Genomic DNA, 16,154 nt, shown 5'->3' on the forward strand with positions numbered 1-16,154 from the left:
GTTCAACACTTATGTGTGACAACATAAATGAGACATGAGCAACCAGTAGATCTTGGCTTGTATTTGGGCCACCTGATGTAACACGAAATTTTAGGCAGCTGAAGAATTACCATTATCTAAAGACAGAATGCTCAGAAAGGTGGAAAGGTCAACTCCACTCAGATACTGAAGGGCTCTCTAACAGAACCAGGATCTCTCTGAGCTTTCACTGCTCAAAGCACCTCAGGTCTAACAACACAGTACATCAAACAATGTTTCTGGTGAGTCAGCTTACACAGTTCATGTAACATTTATGTCACACAGTCTGCGACCCTTCCTTCACTGCGTGCTCAGCAAACCTCAAACAACTGAAGGGAAAAAACTCTCAATGTTTTCGCTATCTTACAATGATAATCTGGAAACAGCCAGCACTGGCTACAGCAGTAGAATCCAGTCCAAAATCTATCTAGAAAATTACTCTCCCTTGCTGCACTACTTTGGCTGAACTGGACACACAATGTTTTTACTGCAGTAACTGAGGGTATCATCAAAGTCATGGGATTTACAATATCCATTATAACAAACACTTGTTTTCTGAATATACAAACATTTTCTGGGACTTCGCATAAGATACTTGGTTTAGAAGACAGCTCTGAAGTCCAACCAACTCTCCCCAAACCCCTGCTTCTGAGCAGACCCAGATATATCAGGCTGTTCAGAACATTATCTAGTTGAGTTTGAGTATTGAAAGATGCAGATTCTGTTGGCAACCTGTTCCAGTACCAGTTCACTTCCATGGTGAATATGTTCTTCTTTAAATGTACAGTATATATGAAGCTTTATTTCCAAATAAAGAAATCTTTTTGATAAGTCCTTACCACTGATAAGATAAACCTCCTGAGATGTCTATAGATGGGCAAATGAATCATTTCCTGCACAGGATTGAAGTCTGGATCATTCAAATTCCTGAGAAACCATAAGACACCAGGTCTCAATACCTGAAGAAGGAAATAGAAAACAATATATGAGGACAATATAATCTTTGTATTTATTTTTCATTTTGAACAACACTGCTGCAGAAAATAAGCTTTATTATAATAGGGATATTGGTTGAACAAGATTCACCAAAACTGCACAGAAATACAACAAAGAAAGTATTACCACAGGGAACTAGAGAACCAATAACCAAATAAGAGCTTAATTTTCAAGAACTGATTGATCTTAAACAACTAAAACATATTTGGATTCATTTGAAGGCAATGCTCAGATTTAACAGCTAAACAAAAATCTCCAAGTAAAATGTACTCAAAATCATGATATTTCCACTGCAGTAAGTACCAGCATGGCCCTTTTTACATAAAACTGAATCCAAGATACACACAAAAAATGGTAGCAATAACCACACATGAAAAATTTGACAGTTCTGTATGTAAGCCTCTAACTGTGTTACACACCAATCTTGTTCTTACAGACTCACCTCTCTTAGCAAAAGGATGAAGGATGCAAAATAGAAGACGTAAACCATTCCAACCAACCAATGCAGAAACATTGTGGTGCCTGGGGCAGACTGAAAGCTCAATTCTCTGTCTTTCAGAGTGGCATCAAACATCTCCTAGAAGGAGGTAAGTAGTAAACAAACTTTATTCAAGTTTGGCAAACATCCACAAGTACTCATTTTGTTTACCCTAGTCCATACATACTAAGTATAATTTAAATATTTGCTTTAACACATAAATACACCATTTAATTAGAGAAAAAAGGGATTATTTATGATAAGAACAAAGCAAATAAAGATCAGTATCTGATCAATTTATTTCTTCTGACAGAAAGAAGAATTATGTCAACTCAATCACTAACAGACTCTAGCTAAGTTATAAATCAATTCAAAGTGGCAGTATGATGGAAGCAAATAATTCCTAAGTAAAGTTCTATTTCTACCAAGGCTGGAGAAAACTAATTTTGTCCATTTCAAATTTATCACTCAGTATTTTTCAGGACAGAAAAACTGTCCTCAATTCCAAACACATGCAGCAAAGATCTTTTTCAAAACAGAAAGAGACTGGACAACTTAAAATACGAAGTCATTACCATTCCACCTAAAATGGCTACATAAAGAGGTTTATTCAGAGCACAAGTTTGCCTATAAGAAAGCTCATTATCACAGTGGTCTTGTAACAGCACTAAAACGGATTAGGATCTTGTTATTTTAGTAACAGCATGTTAACTTGTATCTAGTAACATAAAAAACCCCAAAATTAGCATTAGGCAGTACCTAAAAAACCCTGGAAATTTCCCTCTGGAAACGCTGAAAACAGAAGAGTGCTGTCAAACTCATATTGACAGCTCTCTTCTCATCAGAACTTTTTTTTTTTTGCTTCAAATATAAACAGCTACAAAAGATTTTATCGTTATTTGTTTCTGTTCTTACCAAGGAGCATATATCCAACCACCAGCCACAGATGAGAGGAAACACACCGATTTCAACCACCACTAACAAGGAAACCTTTAGGAAAAGACAGAAAATAACATCTCACTAGTTTAACAAAAATTGCTAAGAAACTGATAATGTCAGTTTAAATTGCGAGGGTTCTTTTTTCCACACACAAAAAATTAGGATTACCTTGACAACAATATAGCAGACTCCTAGTAAACGACGTGATCGCTGAAACTTAACAAGAGCTGCCAAACCCTGAATAGCTTTGTCAAGAAAATAACACTGGAAAACATTTTTTAACAGTCTAACATCAAACACTATATTATGCTGCTTTTAGCAACAGGAAATTTTATAAAAGAGAAAAATTAAATAGTAAGTATGTGTACTATCAGGGTTCTATTTTCAAAACTGGCTGTTACTCCAGTAGCCACAATCCGGTGCACTGAGTAACATCCCCAAACATGCATCTTAAGTAAATAAATATTTATTAATAATAGGACCCTTCTTACCCTTCTTAAATTCAACAACCAGCAGTTTTCTTGAGAAATAAATAGTTGTCTCTGAAAACATCTGCCACAAATAAGTAAGTTTAAAAAACAGAAGACCTACTTTGAATAGTAGCTTTCCCTTCACTGCTCTCTAAAACAAATTCTCACCTTTTCCATGAAAAGCTGGATGCAATCGCACTTCGAGAGTTTGTTTAGTGGCTTTTTTTCAAGAGGCAAAACCCACATGCTAATCTACTCATGTTTTACACTTGCACTGCACATCAATATACTGATGTAGAAAGCTGATGTTAACTTTGTTTACTTTTGCACAGAAAACTGGTAACAAGTGTATATTCTTTCAAATTGAAGCTGATGGAAAAAACATGCAGCTGGAATGCAGCCTTCTTACTTGTGACCAAATATATCCTTCCAGCTTCCAGTTCTTTATTTTCTACAACTAAGAGAAAGTAGTTTTCTCTGAAAAAGTAATAATGAGAAAGAAATTCTTGCTGCAAACTCTCAGTAGTTCAGAGACATAGTAAAGAAACTAAAATAATTCTTATTAAAAAAACCTGGCAGGATCAAAAATATTTGAATTTCCCATCATACCTCCTTTTATAATCTCTCTGCTGCAACTACAGTCCACAGCAGAAGCCTACGGATAGTGAGGAAAAAATGATTCCACACTCTTCTCCTCAGACAGACCTTCAAGCAAGCATAAAAGCCCTTGATTGTGTTGTTAAGCATGTGGAAGTATTTGAAAGCAGGCAGTCACTGACAACTCCTAAATCTCCAGGAGAACAGAAGAGATCTTTCCTTCCAATTTCACCAAAAGAACAGAGAAAAATGGTGAGTTAAGTGCAACTACATCACGTCTGCACCTCCACAAAAGCATAGCCAGAAGAAATTATTTACACGTAAATCTGAACCAGGTAACTACTGACAAAAGGATACATGACAAACAATTAGAGTCACTGCTAGAAGTACGTATCCCACTATAGTTGTAATCAGGCCTTCAAAGTGAGATGCTTGGACCTGGAGCAGAGAGGAAAAAAGGTGAAAGTTTATCAGACTCTTAAAAGATTATATCTCCTTTTTATGTAACTAAGATAAATTCCAAATTTCAACTCTTCAAGAAAAATGACAAGTTTCTCTAGTTTTTACATATTTTAATAATCTACTACTGTTTTTGTATCTTCACCAAGAATCGATAATGTTTACATTTACATTACAACTACTTTCTTCAAACTCAAAACAACCTCAATATATGAAACAAAAAGTGCCACCTTACACTGTTTCATTCATCCCCTAGTTTCCCCTACTCAGTATCATCCACTATGAAAATTAGTAAACAAGTTTAAAATGTACACAAGGAACTAGAGGTTGTTAAAAAACCCTGAAGACACACATAGTTTTTATAAAAACTAAAAATCTCACTTGAGTTGTAAATAATGGAGGAAGTGGAAAGGAGTGGGACAACATTTTTAAAAGGTTGAAGGACTAATAAGAAGACATACTTGAAGTTACTTTTGCAACCAAAGTAGAAGTAGAAAGATGCTACAAAAATATTGTGATTAAATATTGTGATTGAATAAACAGTGCTAGTTTATTTTTCATTTTGAAATTATAAAAGAGTACTCACATATTCCTCAAAGCCCAGGCCAACAATGGAGAAGTGACCAATGTGGTATGGACAAAATGCTGTATAATGTAAGCAGAAAGTAGAAAAAAAGGCCATGAAAACTGGTAATGGAGTCTTATTTGCAGGATGAATATTATAACATGGTATTATTCTACCTCTTGTAAATTTCATGAAAAAATACAAAAATTAATTTCTGTGCAAATATTTGCAAGTGTAAGATTCCTATAATTTTACAAACACTGAAAATCAGATCAAAATTTTCACTTAAGGACTAAAACAATATAAAACTACACAGAATAAGAGGACAGTCTTTTCCTTCTTACTTTACATTGCGCTCTGTAAATTAATTCCATTTCTCTGAGTTATGTACTAGGCTGGCATCTGTCTCAGATGCCTGTAGGAACCTATGCTGTATATTCGTTCTTTCCCATGCATTAAAAGACTTCAGTAGCCATTTTACAGCCTGGTGAGATGGGACATGCCTTAGCAAGGCTTCAGTTCTAGTGCTTTAATTCTTAAGAACACTTAAAATATTGTGAAAAATGCAAGCCCTGCAGAAATTTGCAGAGGGAAGAGGAGGGGGAGAAAGATGGCACCCAGTGAAGGGATGAGGAGCAAATGAGAAGTCTTTTACTTTGAACTAATGCACTAAAAACTGTTCATTATTCCTGAGAACTCACTCCTAACCATTCTGAGGTTTCAGGGGAAATGCATTACAAAACACAGCACTTCCCCATTTTTAGAAACTCTCATATTTGCAACAAAATCAATTTTCTAGTTACTTTATCTCACTCTGTTGTCTTCCAAGCAAGTTATGAAGGACTACAGAATTCAACATCAATTTTTTATAGAAGTGGAGTGTGTCAGTATAAAGTGAAGGGGCTGCAGAAGTGGCAAGCTTTTATTTTCACCTATATTGTCTTCACTACATCATCTTAGCCCACCCTGGGAACTACTACAGTCTAAACATTCCCTCAAATGAAAAGTGTGATGATTTCCTCTCTTCTCATTTCTGTATGACCAACATAAAAAAAATTCCAATTTCAAAACCCAAGAAGCAAACAAACAAATCAACAAAAATACTACAGGAAAAATTTAGCAGGATTTATATTACCCTAATCAATGATAATAAAATTTTTCATTTATGTCTCTTTTAGGAAAATCAGCAGTTACTGGGAGAAGCAAACATGTAAAAGATAAGGGAAGGAATTGAACTTTCCCTGACCAGTAAGAACAAAAGAAAAGTGAGATGAAAAAGATCACACTCACAACTCCTACAGATATCAGACTAATAACTTAAAAGTTGCATTTTTGACGTTTTATGAGAATATAGTGCACAGTTTGTCATTTTTTTAAATAACATTATTTAAATATTTTCTAATGGATTCCTTAAAAAAAAAGGACAAAGGAGTACAAACTCCTCTGTGAGTACTAGACTGAGCTACAGAAAATATTAATTAAGTTGAAATGAATTAATTTGTCCAAGGAGAATTTCTGGATCACTAATTAAGGTTACAAATGCTTTCCTTCTGTTTTATATTTTATCAAGTATCTCCTGTGACATCTGAACTCACAAGTACTATAATTACAAATTACTAGAGATTTGGCAGTTGCAAATTAAGCAGTATTACTTAATGGGAAAGATACTAAAAATAGGCTTGAGAGGTACATATTAAATTCCCAGACCTCCTGCTTACTTAGGAAAGTAATTCTCTTCTCTGTTTGTGAGTTTCCCATTGGCAAAGCAGCTACTGAAAATGTTTCTATACAACAGCCTCATTAAGCATTCTTATTACTTCCTTATTATTGAATTTTAATCTATGGTTTAGAAATTCCATGGTTATTATCTACTTTGTAAAAAAGCCTACATATTATAGCAGCTAAAAAAATCCAATTAACTTATGATAACTATGTATTAAAATAGATTAATTATCAGAAAGAAATAATTCAAGTATTTTCTACCTCTTATTTTAGAACAGTTATAGTTTCCCATGAACTAAACATACAATGTACTTATTTTTATTTTCTTTTGATTTGCTGTTCTGTTTCAGTATCTAGATGTTCAAATCACTGGTTCAGTGTCGTGAGCTTTACTTCGTCTGTAAAAACTTATCTACAGTACAACTTCAGCTTTTCAACCTCAAACCCTTCTGGCAAGAATGACCACTGAAAAAACACCAAAGCAACAAAAATTTCTTTTCTAAACTGGTCATTCAGAGCAAGCAAAACTTTGTGGTATTTTTGTCTGGTATTTTTTGAAGTGTATAACATGCTTCATTTGTCACTAAAATGCTACATTCTTGTATACCTCTCTCCCTTTCAGTCTGAGCTCCAATAATGGATTCTTATGGAAAAATTTGTATAACTCTATCTAGTAAAGACTATGAAGACAAAAAAAAAAATCTTAGCTATTCCTCAAAGTACTGCATTGCCTTGTAAATTAAATTCCCTGAGATTCCTCCTTTAATTTAAAAACATTAGAAATTAATATCTTCTGTGCTTTAGTTTACATGGTTAAGGTTCTGCCAGGTTTCCTATTTTAAATCTATTCACCTAAAGAAATTAAAATGACAAAACTAGAAAATAATAAATATTTGTTATTCGTATTGCCAGTTCATTTTTGGTTCTGTTTTTAGAGATCACATCTTCATTTTTCTAGAACAGCCTTAAAATAGACCTGCACTACCAATTCACAAAGAAGGATCATTTTAAAACCTAAGAGCAAACAATACTTACCAAAGACAAGTATGAACAGAGTATTTAAAGACACCACCCAAAAGACATGTTCCTGTAAGGAGTATGGGGGAAGGAGGAAGGAATATGACAAGAAAACAGTACATAAATGTCAGTCTTTTAAATAAGTGACTTGACTTGTGTATCTCAACTTATTTCAACAGTCTATCATCACCAGAACTTGCACATCTCATGTTAGAGCCAGGAGGTTTGTGCTCAAACATGCAGCACAGTTACATTCATGAACATTTATCTAGACAAGTGCACTTACTCTCACATTTTTTAAAAGTAGACTTTTGTTTTAAAATCTATACAAATAGTTCCATCTTTAAAAAGAATCACATGAAATGTGTGTGGATACTTTTTTTTATAAATGAGAAAATGTTCATCTGAACTTTTAACAATTAGTCCTTGCCACAACAAATGCATTAACAAAACTGACAGCTCTGATGCTAGAAATGACAGCACGTCTCCATTTTTTAATATTACTTTTAGCTAAAAAGTGACCTCAGCCACAAGTACACTGGATTTTTACTTTTGGTATTAATATTTACGGTAAATGACTATTAACATAATTGTAAACCTAAGGCATCACATTTAAATAAGAGACATTAATGACCTTTGAGGTATTTTTCAAACTGAATGATTCTAAGAGTATTTTGAAAATAAAGTCAACTGAAAATTTAGTTTACACTAGATGTAGTGGTGTTATGGTGGTATTAGGACAAAAAAAATATTTGAATGAGAACTGTATTTTAATTATAACAAAGATCAAAACATAAGGTTAGAACACATATGTATTTTCAGTGTGTGCTTTTTAAAAGGTCTAGTTTTTATTTACAGTGGAGCAAGAGATCCAAAGTTATCTACATCTTTTAAGAAATTCCACTTTTATGCCACACACACCCTCCACTACTTTGTGAAACTCCTAAAATCCCAGTTTGCTTGAACATGACATCATATGAAACTCTCTTTAAAAAAATATATATATGATATGAAAAAAAGGACTTTAAATACAACTATTCATCTTAAAAAACACAGGTACTTAAAAAAAATTCTGAAGAAATTCTTGAAAAGCAGGATTGCACTTACTAAGAAAACCAGGGATCCATCAAGTCCAAGCATCTGTGAAGATAAGAAAGTTATTTTTACTTTTCAGAAAAATTAAACTGAATCTAAAATAAATCTCTTTCACATTGACCTTTATTGTCCAATGCAGTCAAGAGTTTCTTAATGGCTCAACCAACAGTTTCAGCACATAAATTCTTACCGATAAAGACAGAAACTAAGTTCTCATTCAATACAGTAAACTCAGGTGTTCAAAGGCAGTGATATACATGTGGAATATCTGAATATACATATATCTATATGTGTTTGGTCAAACCAAACACAGAATCAATTAATTTATAAGCTGTTTCTCTCCATGACTTTGAAGACTTTGACAAAGATTTTGTATTTAAAAAATACTGTAGTGATTAAATGGCTATTTATGTACATGTTTAATCAACTCAATATTTAAATACAAGGGCAAATTTTTGTTTTATTCTACTTGCAAAATATCAGTTTATGCTGCACTGAGAAAAGTTAGTATTTTACCCTCAATGTGTAAAAGCAACTACTAACAGGGTAATTTGCTACACTGTATGCTTTTAACTTTTGAACAGAATTGTTCTACAGCTAGGAAAGATGGAAAACAAATTCTTCATCACTCAGCACAGCTGTTATGGGAAGCATCCACAGAGCAATCAAAAATAAAGCATCCATTACAAAAAAAAAAAAAAAAATCTCCTTTCCCCCCACTTTAAGTCTATCTTACTATTTCAATTGAGACACTCCTAATCCACAATTACTGCTGTAACGTTCCATGTTCAAGGCTCTTTTGTATGATAACTTTGCACTAAGTTCCAAGATATAAGAGTTGCACATATTTTACAAATCAAACTAAGATGCAAAAATATTTGAAAATTCAGAAAACTTGCATGGTATTTTTATAAGACGACATAATAGAAGAGCCTACCCCCATTTTGATAGTAAATGTCAACTACACATCTATTGCCTATATCAGCACATAACATTGGAAGTGATTATGAAAGTATGCTGAAACTGACTTCCATATTCACAAAATGTTGCTGGAAGTCAGTTTCAGCATACTTTCCTAACAAAGTTAGGAATATGTCAGCACTTTCTAGCAAATAAATTAGGTTCAGAAATACAGCACTTCCATCCTGAAATAAACAACAGAATGGTTCAGGAACCTGAATTTATGTGTATTCTTTTTTATTAAATATCTTTAAAAACACACTAAGAAGCTTTCAATAGATACAAAACAAATATCAAGATGTGCCACTCATGATGAAAACTGCATTTTTTGCTACCCTGCAATCAAGGCAACAACAACAGCCGAGTAGTGATGCTGGTAAATCACATGAAGCTGCTGCACCTACCTTCAGGCAGATTTTGCTGCATGTGGTGAGCTCAGAACTCAAGATGTTGGCTACCTCTAGACCAGCTACAAAAACCTAATTTTCAAGCCTCTACACCACTCCATGACTACAGTGTACACGCATGTCACGCTCCAGTTATGGAAATTATGATCCATAAACAATACAGAAACCATGTTACATTAAAATGCTGCATCGTTTTTAGAGAAGCACATTCCATTTCTCTTTTCATTAGTCTAATGCTTTCATGAACACAAAAAATAAGCATTAAACTACATCTAATGCAACATCTTTGCACTCCTAATCTGGCCCACTGTCCTCAAAGAAAGCTGCAAGCCAGTTCTATACATCACCAAGTGGAAGACTTCAGAAAAGACTAGTAAAACATGATTTCTGCTGCTACTATATACTTATAAGCTGGTACTATACTTAGAATTGAAAAAAATGCTTTCTTTAATGGTTAAGAAGATAACAACATTTTGTTTATAATGTAACAACTTTGCTAGGTCACTAAAGACTCTTACAAAAGAATGATTTCCAAATCTATCCTAGATGCATTTTAACACAGAAAATAATTTCAAATTACAAATAATTTCAAGTATAAGCCTGAATTATTAAATTCAAGAAAATGATTCTTACTCACTCGCTCCCAAGTAAGCTCTTCTGCTGCTCGATCCCATTCCAAAGCATTCCAGTTCATGTCATCTGAGGAGACAATGGCCATTTTTACAGCTGTTAGATCACTCAAAACAAGATGTAACCACTCCATGTTATGTTCGAAATGAACAAAAAGACTTGAGTGCATAATATCCATCTTGTAACTGCCCACAGCTTTTCAGCAAGCAGATGCTTCAGCTCTCAAAATGCATGAAAATTGCAGAGGCAAGATAAATAAGTTGAAGTGGGAACTTACACAGCTTCCTTCAATTACAACAGCTCAGTATTCAATTAATTTATATTTATTAAGAACTAGAACATTAATGTTTTGAGTCACCTGTTACCTTGTGCTCCATTGTTTGCATCTGCTGCATCTTCTACTACAGCATCCTCTTCATCTTCATTATCTTCCTCCTCTTCATCTACTTGTTCCTCTTGAATTTCAGGGTTCTCACCTACAACTACATTCTCAGCAGCTGGGTTAGCAGGTTGATCAAGCACAGCATTTTCAACACCTCCATTTACAGCAGCCTGAGCCTGCAGAAACAGGATTTAGTACTTGGTTAAACTGATAGAGCACTCTTCATGCTTTTATCCTGTATATAAATGAAACAGTATTAAAACAAGTCAATAACATATTTTCTAGATAAGAATTACACTTGGGACCACTAAACCTTTAAAAACAGGAAAGAAACATTCAGGTAACTTTACAGAGTAGCAGAGGTAGGAAAGGGCCTCTAGGGATCATCTAGCCAATCTGACTACTCAAAGCAGGGTCAGCTATGGCAGGGTCAGTGCTATTTCCACTTGGCTTTTGAGCCACCTTTTCCCAAGGTGGAAACTTTATGACCTCTCTAAGCAACCTGTTCCAGTAGGTGATCACAGTAGTAGTATATTAAAATAAAAGCCAAAACAAAAAAACAAACTTTTGTTTTTTTTCTAAATCTAAATGGAATTTCCTGCATTTTAATTTAAACCTACTGCCTATGGTCCTGTCAACTCAATACCAGCAAGACAGCCCTGGCTCTGTCTTCTTCACAGCCTTTCATCAGGCATTCATACAGACTGTTAAGGTCCACCCTGAGCACTCCCATTTTCAAATGAAATAATTCCAGTTCTCTTAGCCTCTCATCATGTCAGACATTTCAGTCCTTTAATCATTTCTGTTGGCTCTTCACCGCTCTCAATCCAGCCTGTCCATGCTTCTTTTGTACTGGGGGATCCTAAAACTGGATACAGCACTTCAGATGTGGTTTCACCAGTGCTTAATAGATGGGATCTCCCTCATCAAAACTATCATTATATGAGAAAGACATTAGTTTAAGGCCAACTCAAGTCAGTCACCAAGATGAGAAATTCTGTCTTTTAAAAACTGACATTTACTAAAAGGAAACCAACATTTTGAATTATTTTTCCCTATGCATGGATTGATTATATGATCACTTCTTCACCCAAGAGGCTCTGGAAAGCACTGAAGGAGCGCACGTGTGTGTGGGGAGCGGGAGGAGGGCAGAGAAACTCCAACTTCAGTGGCGTCAACAAAACTTCCATTTGCTTTGAGAACAGAGAATTGTTACCTCATGAACTACCAGCACACTTAGGAAAAAGACAAAATAAAAGCAAGCTGCATCTTCATTGACTATGCCTGAGAATTCAGCTTTATGTGCATAAAGTTATCCTGAAAAACAGTACCGATACAGAGCTAAGACTCTATGCAATGCTACATAATAACTTCAAAAACATAACAGTGGTGTCACTGAGTTTATATAGGAAAAAGTGTTCAACTTCTGCTAACAAATAAAGATACCATGAAGTAAAATAACATTACTAACATTACTAAATTACATAACATTGTTGTGTTCTGATAAAGTATTTAGTCCCAGAACCACATTTTCTAAATTAATTGTGAACAAATGAGCACTAAGTTTTACCTCATTTTGTTGACCAACACCATTGAGTGGCTGTTGCTGATTTTGTTCCAACCACTGTGGTGCTCCTCCATGGACAATCTGTTCACGTAACCACACAAGGCTGATAAATGCACACAGAGTGCATGTCACCACAAAACAGCCCTGCAAACAGTCAGCCAGTAAGTTCTCCCTGTTAAAAAAAAAACAAAAACAAAACCTAATGAAAACAATATTTTGCTGGTAACACTACAGAGTTGCTCAGAAAAAACAATCTTCCAGAACAGCAAAGGAAACACAACAGCCACTAAGTCAATTGTTTGTTATAGTAAGAGGTTTACTTAAATGGCAAAATGCATAATATCCAGTCCACCAGTCCATCCAGATAAAGCATTTTATTTGCTGAGCTACCTGAATCAGAAGAATTGAACTGCAGGGCTTCCCCTTCAACTGCTCTACATTTCAGGTAGCATTTTACCTCAGATATGGTCTCTATACCTTAAAAATCTTAATCAATCTGATAATATATAACTGTATAGCAGCAGCAAAGCAAAGTTCAGTCAGCCAACCAAAACTAGGGTTTCATGCAATGCAAGAGGTACTTAAATCATCTTAAGCAATTCTCATCCCTAATTTCCGGTTTCTCCTTGGAAAACTACAATATGTTCTTAAAAATAAGTAAGAACGATGGCATCATAGTACTCTGCCATCCCCAAAGAAGCACCAGTCTGGTCTCCCTTGAAGCTGCAAACTTGTGCCTTCACAGCACAGTGAATACCATGGGGACATCAAGTCCAAAATGAAAAGATGACTCAAGAGGCTACTGTAATTGACTCTGCCAAAGAAATAAATGTCAAAACACAGTTTCACGCACCATTAAAATCTGACAAATACTGGAGTCCCTTATTTTCTCCCTAGACTGCAATAGACATGAGGTGCTCTAGGTTCAGTTGTTTCAGCTTCTTCTCCAAAAAATAAAAATAGAATCTACACTACAGAGATAACAAGAAATATACTGTTATTAGACTGAAACAAGCACCTCTCTCCAATAATGAAAATAAGTTAATACAACTTGACCTGATTTCTCAAATCAAATAGCCCAATTGAGATAATTTAGATGAACCACAGAGAACATTCATTCCAAATTTGCTTGATGTGCAGCTGATTCTACTTAAACTCAGTTTCAGTTCCTCATGTTCAAGACAAGGAGAAAGTAAGAGGCTTGAATTTAAGTAAGCTTGGAATTCTGTTGTTTGGTATTTATTGATTTCTTCAGGCAAAATTGATTTATAAAGGACAAGGAAAGACAATGTGCAATAGCAGATGGTGATTGAAGCATTAAAAATCCAAGTATCAGCTAGAAGGAAATCTGATAAAAAAATAATCCCTCTCACATAACAGACTCAGAATGGATAAAATTAAATTCAAAATAATAAAAATGCAACAAAGAAAACAAAGCGACATTATTAGTGACACATTTCTTAATATTCTACTATGTATCTGATTTAAAACATAGGAATTTTTTTTAATTATTAAATGTAATTTTTCAGCATAAGTTTTCTTGACATAAAATATAAATTTTCATTAACCAGGGCTTGCTTTGTAAAGTCTGTTTTCCAGCTCCAAAGATCCTGAAAAATGGAACTCCGAAGTGAAATTATTTCTATTGTAATGGTGTTGTCCATACATCTGGTTGTGCAAAGGGTAATAGGCAGTTGCTTATTAAGATGGTAAAAGATAGCAAGTGTAACTGGATGAAAGGGACACTAAGTTCCAAAGTTCTTGTTTTCAGGATAATCTGACTAATTCAGGTTTTTGCATCAAACTGCTGAAGTACTTACATGGACAGAATATCTAATGGCAGTGTCAGTAGTGAGCTCACAGAGCCAGTAAACAAGCACTTGTAGATACGACCTGCATGAATAAACAGAAGCCTGATATTAATTCGATTTTGGCTATAGCTTCACTTAGAAAGGATCCCCAGGTACCCTCTTTTCACCTAGTGCCCAACTAAATTTATGACATGGAAGAAAATCTCAACTTTCAGTGCGTGAACAGTACTCAAGATCATATACAACCATGTGGAACAAAGCTGTATTTTAGCTGCACACCTTTAAAAGTACACATTTGAAGTGTAAGAACAGCCATGCCATATTAGACCCAAGATTCATCTAGATCTGGTCACACTAACAGATGCCTAAGGAAGAATATAGAAGCAGGTTAAAGACAGAAGAAGTATCACTGCAAGTACCTATTTGGAAAGTAAATTTCTAACTGGATACTAGAGTAATTTAAATGTGCACTCTCTTTTCTACTGAATTCCTTTACTATTTACATGACTTTGAGATATAAGAGTTTCACAAATCAATTTGTCCATGACTGTAAGGGAATTTTACTTTTCACATAAAAAACCCTGCCCTTTCACTTAGAGATGGTTAATAAAATAGGACAACTCTTCTGTCCTAATATTAATAAATGGCATAAAATAAAACCTTCCATGTAGATTTTAAAAAAGATAATTGAGAAGAGGCATTTTATTGGAGTAAGACATTAAAAGCTCTTTCATGCATTCTCTCCTATTTCTTAGCACTTTTTGCATTGCACTACTAGCTTTAGAGTCAAACAGGTAGAATTTCTGAGTGAAAATAAATGAAATAGCATCTTTGATTTTTTTTTTAATAGACAATAATGGTCTCAGAAAACTTTGTTGCAGGAAGTGGCACATTTCCCTGTGTACAAGAGCATTATGGACAGAAAATTAATACTTACATGCAGTAAGAGGTACTACTCCCAACCATGCAAAGGCCACAAGTGTATAATGAAACCAGTATCGTATTGCTGTGCCAATACTTGTAACCAGTCCAGCAAAGATGTCTTGGATTGGAAGCCGTGAAGGCATATCTGGGGAATAAACTGTGTAGAAAAGGCACTTAGGAAACAGTTTGCCCTTTAGAGAAGCATTTATGTAAAGTCCTGCTAACTACAAACTGCTTGCATCTGACAAAAGCTTACTAGAAGAATAAGCATATTTTATATTCTCAAGAGAAAACTTCAAACAAGCAACAGAAAAAATTCACATAACACATTTGTTTCAGTGTGTACTGAGTGGAATGGGAAAATTAATAAGCTCCATGCCAGTTTTTGATCTAAGAGAAGTTTTTTTAATAGCTTTATTTGTTAACTGTATACTCCAATTACCTCAAAATAAGCTCAAGAAAAAGCAGATTCTAAAATCAGTGTACCTCTCACTCAACACTACCTCAAAGATTCCTCTGTCTGTTATTTATAAACCTAGTTCATGGACAGGGCACAAGGAACAACAGCAATTAGCAAATTTGCACACTATCCATTTATTTGTGCTAGATAATTTAGATCTTACTTGCCATCCAACAGCACAGACCAAAAAAAGACCCCAGCAAAACAAAAGCAGCACACAGGGAGGAAAACTGGAGAGAACTGATTTAGTATTCACAGACATTGAATTTTACACACCATGACTGACTTTCAACAGATATCTGCTTCATATCAGCCAGAATTTCTTCTAAGGACATTCCTATTACAGAGCACAATGCAAATCTCTCATCCTGCACAGATATACTCATATACTAAATTTTGACTTTTTAAACTCACCACCTATATGTTGCATAGGCCCATCCCTACTCAAAAGTCAAGAAAAACAGCGGTGAGGTTTTCTTTTGCAAACAATTAGAAAACATGTAAAAATTTCATTACATGTACTTAGTTTCTCCACATTTACATGGATACTAAGAAGTAATGCACAGTATAAATAACTGATTTAAATAAAGAAGATAATCTATATTTGGGAGTTTCACAAAGACATTTCTGCCTGGATGTTTGTTATGTTATAAACAT

General features: G+C 34.6%; 1 protein-coding gene across 2 annotated transcripts in view; it reads right to left on the bottom strand.

Moving 5' to 3' along the window:
* The window catches only part of MARCHF6 (membrane associated ring-CH-type finger 6), a 42,287-nt gene that overhangs the window by 14,640 nt on the left and 11,493 nt on the right, over positions 1-16,154 (bottom strand). For both annotated transcript variants that reach the window (XM_059854730.1, XM_059854740.1), the window contains exons 4-16: positions 15,051-15,194; positions 14,123-14,195; positions 12,306-12,474; positions 10,719-10,911; positions 10,361-10,422; positions 8,369-8,401; positions 7,280-7,331; positions 4,544-4,602; positions 3,856-3,936; positions 2,600-2,668; positions 2,408-2,482; positions 1,457-1,591; positions 858-977 (exon numbers count right to left, since the gene is read on the bottom strand). In XM_059854730.1, the coding sequence (XP_059710713.1) occupies positions 858-977; positions 1,457-1,591; positions 2,408-2,482; positions 2,600-2,668; positions 3,856-3,936; positions 4,544-4,602; positions 7,280-7,331; positions 8,369-8,401; positions 10,361-10,422; positions 10,719-10,911; positions 12,306-12,474; positions 14,123-14,195; positions 15,051-15,194 (1,265 nt within the window). The remainder of the gene's footprint in view (positions 1-857; positions 978-1,456; positions 1,592-2,407; positions 2,483-2,599; positions 2,669-3,855; positions 3,937-4,543; positions 4,603-7,279; positions 7,332-8,368; positions 8,402-10,360; positions 10,423-10,718; positions 10,912-12,305; positions 12,475-14,122; positions 14,196-15,050; positions 15,195-16,154) is intronic.

Source organism: Haemorhous mexicanus, chromosome 1 (genome assembly GCF_027477595.1).
Source record: "Haemorhous mexicanus isolate bHaeMex1 chromosome 1, bHaeMex1.pri, whole genome shotgun sequence".
NCBI classification, from domain to species: Eukaryota; Metazoa; Chordata; class Aves; order Passeriformes; family Fringillidae; genus Haemorhous; species Haemorhous mexicanus.